This window comes from Aquarana catesbeiana, linkage group LG03 (genome assembly GCF_042186555.1).
Source record: "Aquarana catesbeiana isolate 2022-GZ linkage group LG03, ASM4218655v1, whole genome shotgun sequence".
Taxonomy (NCBI): Eukaryota; Metazoa; Chordata; class Amphibia; order Anura; family Ranidae; genus Aquarana; species Aquarana catesbeiana.
Genome location: NC_133326.1, coordinates 696,952,755 through 696,959,764, shown reverse-complemented (window position 1 = coordinate 696,959,764; position 7,010 = coordinate 696,952,755). Strand labels below are relative to the sequence as shown.

The following is a 7,010-nucleotide window of genomic DNA, read 5'->3' as shown; positions in this document are numbered from 1 at the left end:
CAGTGCAGCCTTGTCAGTGCAGCTTTGCCCCAGTGCAGCCTTGTCAGTGCAGCCTTGTCAGTGCAGCTTTTCCCCAGTGCAGCCTTGTCCCCAGTGCAACCTTGTCCCCAGTGGTCAGTGCAGCCTTGTCCCCAGTGTACATTTTATGATCGCCGCCGACATACACAAGTTTAGTTTGTATTTTTAAATATGGCGCCGCGGAGTTTGGAGGGACTCGGTGGCGCTCGTTCAGCTGAACGAGTGCCGCCGAGAACACAGTGACTGGGCGGAGCCGAGATACACATAGCCGAGGGTTCTCGGCTCTTCTCGGCGCTGTTCACAGTCACGCCCAGTCCCTATGATGGACATAACACAGGTCCAATGGCGGGACTGGGCGGGACTGTGAACGGCGCCGAGAAGAGCCGAGAACCCTCGGCTATGTGTATCTCGGCTCCGCCCAGTCACTGTGTTCTCGGCGGCGCTTGTTCAGCTGAACGAGCAACGCCGAGTCCCTCCGAACTCCACGGCGCCATATTTAAAAATACACGCTATGTGAATGTCGACGGCGATCACGGCGATCGCTCCGATAAATCACAAAATAGCGGGGATCGGCGTATAACACGCACCCATGATTTTCCCCTGATTTTAAGGGGAAAAAAGTGCGTGTTATACTCCGATAAATACGGTATTTAAGATTTTACACACAAAAATCGGTATTATAATATACATAAGTTGTTGCATTATTATTATTGTTATTAATCTTGATTTCATTTTATGGTAATAATTTCTTCTCTCATGGCATACAGACCACATACAAAGGCAATTTCACCACATTCATTTTTTTGGGGTTTAACAGCATAACCATATATAATATGCTGCTCTTCACCTTGATCCTTATGGTATACATGGTGACAATATGTGGAAACTGTTTGATCATCATGGTGGTATTCCACAGCAAGACCCTTCATTCTCCCATGTACTTCTTCCTCTCCCAACTCTCTATATCTGACATCATGCTGATCACAGATATTGCTCCTAACATGTTAAATATTGTTCTACATGAGAGGACCTCCATATCTTATTTTGGTTGCATCACTCAATATTATGTCTTTGGTTCAACAGAAGGATTTGAATGTTACCTTCTGACAGTGATGTCCTATGACCGCTATCTAGCCATCTGCTCTCCTCTGCATTATGTCTCCATTATGAAACAAACACTTTGTATTCAATTAGTTATTGCATCCTGGCTGTTGAGTTTTTCTATGGCATTCATTTCAACATTTGGTGTATGTCAACTAGAATTCTGTGGACCAAATGTTATTGACTATTTCTTCTGTGATTTCAGTCCTCTAGTAGAACTTTCCTGCTCAGATACATCCAGAGTTCAAATGGAAACAACCTTGTTGTGCTTTCCTGTGCTACTATTACCCTTCCTTGTGATAATGGTTTCATATATTTATATTGTTGTAACTCTGTTAAAGATTCCTTCCTTTTCAGGAAGACTGAAATCCTTTTCCACTTGTAGCTCCCATCTCACTGTTGTGTTTATATTTTATGGAACACTAACTGCTGCATATCTGATTCCAAAGGAAGGACAATCACCAATGATCAGTAAGATAATGCCTTTATTGTACACTGTTTTTACTCCCTTTGTAAATCCTTTCATATACAGCTTGAGGAACAAAGATATCAAGGACATCTTAAAAAAAGTTAAATATAAACAAATGGCTTTTTTGTAAAATATAAAAAATAAAAAATAGGTAATTAAAATGTATCTGTGTACACTTATATGGGTCATGGAAAGAGTTCAAGCATCAACGTTTGTTTCCTAAAGAAGGCTTATACTCTACAGACTTGGTTCCTCCAACAACTCCTCTGAAACTGGAAATTTTTTATTTTCTTTTGCCTGCTTTAGTTCTGGGATAGCTATATAATAAATGCCAGCCCTTTCTCTATCCCTAGTCCCATCCCTACTATATTGTACAAACCCTGTGTGACAGACCCAATCAAGCCTCCTACCCATTGACTATGGGCCCTGGTTTTAAAGGAAACACTTCTCTTCCATGTCTCCCCAAAACACACAGACTCTGGCAATCCAGGCCCAGGATCCATATTTGGGGCCTCTGTGCCTCAAACCAGCAATGACTGTAGCAATGTATGTAGATGTTAATGTAATCAGCTCAAACCACTGGGGCCTCCTGCTATAATGTGTTTATGTTAAATAGGAACTGCAGTCTGCTCACATAATTTGTAATAAAAACATCTTTGTCATTCTGAAGCTTGCCTCCAACCACTTTGCATATTATTTTATATATACTGTGGTTCTTTACTTGCCAAATATGCTGCAGAAATCTCCCTCCACTGAGTCTGGCTGCATCCATTTTAACTGTGGGCAGATGAAGCTGCTGCCTGTTCACTGGTGCTGGAACAACAGGAGGCTGCTGGAACAACAGGGATACATATGCCACTGCAGGACACCGGTCCTAGACACAAGTACCCCACTTTGGAGAGTCTATGTCCCCGTTTGTTCAGCTTTCTTGCAAACTTTGTTTCTGGTCCTTGAATACCCTCTATGGTCACCTGTAGTTCTTTGTTTTCTGTGCAGACCCCTTGAATTATTACTGATTGTGGTATATAATGCTCTTAAAGACCGGCTTGTACCTGTACCTCAAGTGGACAGCATCCCTTGAGGAAGCCCAGGATGTGGGCTAAACATGTTGGGAATTCCATCTAAAGTGCTGTATCTATAAGAATCATGTTTTGTGTACTTGCTATAATTGTTTTTAGACAAAGTTTTATCTCTGTTTAATAAAATAATTTTATACTAAATTTTTGAGATCACTGTATCATACTTGCACCTTGAAAATCCTGCAAATTCTCTTGTACCTATTCAAATTAAGGGTTGTGGTGCCTAAAGTGGGTTGTGCGTAGCTAAAAATCTATCCTAATTTACTGTTTAATTAAGATTATTGTTAGCTCCTAATTGAATTGGTGTTTGAAGTTTGCATTGTCATGCTAATATCCTCTAGAGGGGAATGTCCTCCTGTGGCGTATAAAGTATGTGTATGAGTTTCAATAAACAGTTATTCCTTTGGATTATACCTCACATCTGGTCTGTGTACGATGTTTGGGGTAAAAAGGGCTGGTATTAGCTCTGTCTGCTCGGAACAGTTTGGAGGGCAGGAATCACTGTTTGGCAGGAGGAAGCACCTAAGCAGGGTGCCAAGCAGTTCTGTCACACCCTGTTTTACCCCAAGAGTTAATAATAATGCTGTAATATGACCTTGGAAATGGCAATTTAAAAAAAAAAAATTTACAGGACCTTTCTTATCAATATCCCTTTTACTTTACAGTCTCCTATCTATGTGTAAATTCCTTAGGCTTAGTATTAAGGATGTGCTCTTTAGTAAACTGCCACCTCTTTTTTAACACCAAAATACTAGTAACTTGACTCATAAAGTGATCCACTGTTTTATGTTTGAATACAGGTAACTGCAGCATACAACATTTGTCTCTTCATACTGGAGAACTAGTCTAACCCTTACATGTTTCACCTTCTGCCAAGTCAATGTGAAAAACTTCAAAATAAAGATGTGATAGAGAGGATGAGTTCCTCTTGTACATATGGTAGTTATGACCTAAAATTACATTGCATACAGGGTGGCATGATATTTGCAGGCTAAGAGTGTGCTCACATTGCACTGCCAGAACACTGACGAGCTGTCCCTGAAATTTCTTGGTCAAGGCTTCTGATTGGGAGCCAGCAAGCTGTGCTCCGGATCACATGACTGCTTTGGGAGACAATCACAGTGACTACATGATATAGAAACTGTGACACCCCCTGGGCATTCAGCTCACTTAAAATGGAATTCCAGCTTAAACCTAACTAGCCTTAAAAAAATGCCTCCTCCCCTCTCCTAACACCTATGCTAACTAATCTGTGTAAAGAAGATGTACAGTAGATACTTAACTATTTTCAGCCCACTCTGGTCCAGTCACATAATCCGGCTCCCCGTTGTGATCTAGCAGTGGCTGCACAGTAGAGGACAGCATGACAATGGATGGGTCCTAGGAGCCTGTGAGTGACATCAACACTTTAGGCTATATAAAGACAAAATGGTCTGGTGTTTCCAGTGACACACCTCTATCCCCAAATTAAATACAACAAAGAAGAATAGTGTCTGTGGGACGTTAAATGAGGTGAGCACAAAAAGGTTAATAAGAGTATACAAAGTAAACATAGTTTATAAGTTTATTAAAAATGTATAACATTCATCATATATGGGATGCATAAGCAAAGGTGCCAAACCAGTTGTCAGTGATAGATACAGCATACCAAAAGACCACATACATATATATAATGGAATTGTTGATATACAGTAATACACAGGCATCGTAAAACTCTACGCATTTTGTGAGTCACTGCTTGCTTCTTCAGGAGTAGATGTAAATGCAGTGTAGAATAAAAATATCAATGCGAAATATGTAACAAAGAAAAAATGTCATAAACCAAATATGGGGGACCTTACACAAAGAGATCCCATACTCACATATGGACTAAGCCAACCTCTCAAAAGCCAATTAATCCACAGGTGGCGGTAAGGTGTGTCTGTCCTGGGAGCTGAAGGAAAGGAACCAGTAAAGACCCTCCAGGGGATCAATGGAGGGCAAGCATAACATGGGAGCCAGAAAGTACCTTTTTGATGTCCAACATGACATGAATGATGATTGGCTACCACAGTGATCAGTCACTGTGAAGCCCTCTCCTGTGTTTTTCTCTCTCTGTGAATTGAGAGGAAAGATACATTGTATCTTTCTTCTTGCAGAGAGAAAAAAAGATGAGGAGGGAGGGGATGATGAGGTCACTGACTGTAATTGGGTGCCTGAGAGAAGAGAGTAGTGAAGTGAGGAGGAGGAGACACAACTCCAATGAGGCAGGATGTCCTCCAAGGGCCAGCTTAAGGCCAGCCACCCTATTGCATCACACCACAGAGCTCCACAGGTGCAGGGCGCTGCTAACTCCCTGCTGACTTCCAAAATGTCATTGGTGTGGGCTTTTTTTAACACATGTGCAGTAGATCGCACCGTTGCTGTTAGCAATCTATGTCTGAAGTGGATCAAGCGTGGCCAGAACAGCACCCGCTTGGGGACCACATGCTTGACAAGGCATATGACCACCTGCCATGCAGTTCATTAGCAACAGCACCTGAAAGACCCACATAATAAAAAAGGCAGACTTCTCCTTGCTTCTCATCTGTGATCTCAACCCATACTATACCTCCAGTCCTCTCAAAAACCTGCACTGAGAGGAATGAATAGCAATAGGTGCCACAAGTATTTGCAGCCAATCTGCTGGCAGTACACCACCAGTTGATTTCAGCAGGCAAATTTCGCTATCCCAGTTGCTGGATCATCAAAAAATACTGTCCCAGCCATCCACATGCTCAGCGTCTAAATGCTAGCTTGGCCAAATTGCTTGCACTGCAGCTGCTACCTTTTGTAGCTGGTAGACTCTGCCCCCTTTTGTGAATTTGTGGGATGTGCTGTACCACAGTGGCATTTTTTTTTCACGTAAGGCCATTCCAGCTCTCTACCATCATGTGGAAGGCAATGTTTTGGCTTCGTTGGACAGGAAGGTCAGCAGCAAGGTTCATATTACGGCTGACTTATCGTCCAGCAGGCATGGTCAGGGATGTTACCTTTCCTTAATGGCATACTGGGTAACTCTGCTGACAGCTGGGAAAGATGCAGGACAGGGTTCAGTGTTGGAGCTTGTTCTGCTGTAATGCTGTGTGCGAGGTGCACAATGACTTATATAGGCTTGGGGCGTGGTCACTGGGTGATGTCACCCGGTGACCCTTGCCCCCTTATGACGTCGCAGTCCCAGGGCATGAAGTGACTGTGACATCATAAGGGGCGGGGTCACCGAGTGACATCACACGGTGACCACGCCCCATGCCTATATAAGTCGTTGCGCACTTCGCACACACCATTACAGTGGGAGAGAGCGTCGTGTCAACATCGGAAGAAGAGAAGAGGGAACAAGACGACGGAGAAGACTGGGCCACCGCTAGCAAAAGAGTGGCAAAAGAGCAGAAGATATCGGAGGAGCCCGGCAGAAGAACCAGAGAGCAGGAGAAGAACCGGACACCGAGAGAAGAGGCCGGAGAGAATGGAGAAGTCCGAAGAAGACCCCCGAAGTCAGAAGAAGACCCCCGGAAGTGAATAATAAATTGCTTTAAAAACCTGTCTAGTGTGTTTTTTTATTGACACTTTTTCACCCAGGTGAATAGGTAGGCGTACGATGTATATACTCATACTCATTCACATAGGGTGGGGGGCCAGAATCTGGGGGGTCCCTTATTAAAGGGGGCTCCCAGATTCCGATAAGCCCTCCACCTGCAGACCCCAACAACCAACAGCCAGGGTTGTCGGGAAGAGGACCTTGTCCTCATCAACATGGGGACAAGGTGCTTTAGGGTGGGGGGTTTTAAAGGGTGTTCCACGGCATTCGAATTTGCCGCGAACACCCCAAATTGTTCACTGTTCAGTGAACTTGCGAACAGCCGATGTTTGAGTTGAACATGAGTTCGACTCGAACTCAAAGCTCATCCCTAATGGTGAGCAGTGACAATGCATGCATCCGTGACACTCTGCCTCTAGTCTTCCTGCTTGAGCATGCGCTCCGTGGAATCATTGACAGGGCACTTGAGGCAGAACAGCGGGAGGAAGAGGGGGACTTCCCTCCTTCTCAAGGCCCCCTTTATGTAGATAGCATTCCTGGGGGCCACCAAACACACAGGAAGAAGAGGAGGAGGATTTGGTTAGCATGGATGTGGATAACACACAGCAGTCTTTGGGATGGGACGGTTTTCAGTCCCCAGAACCCCAAGGAGTTGTACGTGGCTGGGAGAAGGTAGCTCCTGACAATGTCATCCTTAGTGACCCAGAGGACTCAGAATCTCATGCCTCTGCAAACTTACACTGCATGGGCTCGCTGATTCTGCAAAGCCTGCGAAAGGACCCTAGGA

General features: G+C 44.0%; 1 protein-coding gene across 1 annotated transcript; it reads left to right on the top strand.

Annotated features, from left to right (window-relative positions):
- Window positions 1–917: 917 nt before the first annotated feature.
- LOC141134278 (olfactory receptor 1468-like) lies at window positions 918–1,718 on the top strand. The gene has a single exon (XM_073623854.1). The coding sequence runs from the start codon at window positions 918–920 to the stop codon at window positions 1,716–1,718; it is 801 nt and encodes a 266-aa protein (XP_073479955.1).
- The last annotated feature ends 5,292 nt before the right edge of the window (window positions 1,719–7,010 follow it).

Coding starts and splice junctions, on each gene's coding strand:
- LOC141134278 (XM_073623854.1), top strand. CDS start 918: ATGGTGGTATTCCACAGCAAGACCCTTCATTCTCCCATGTACTTCTTC.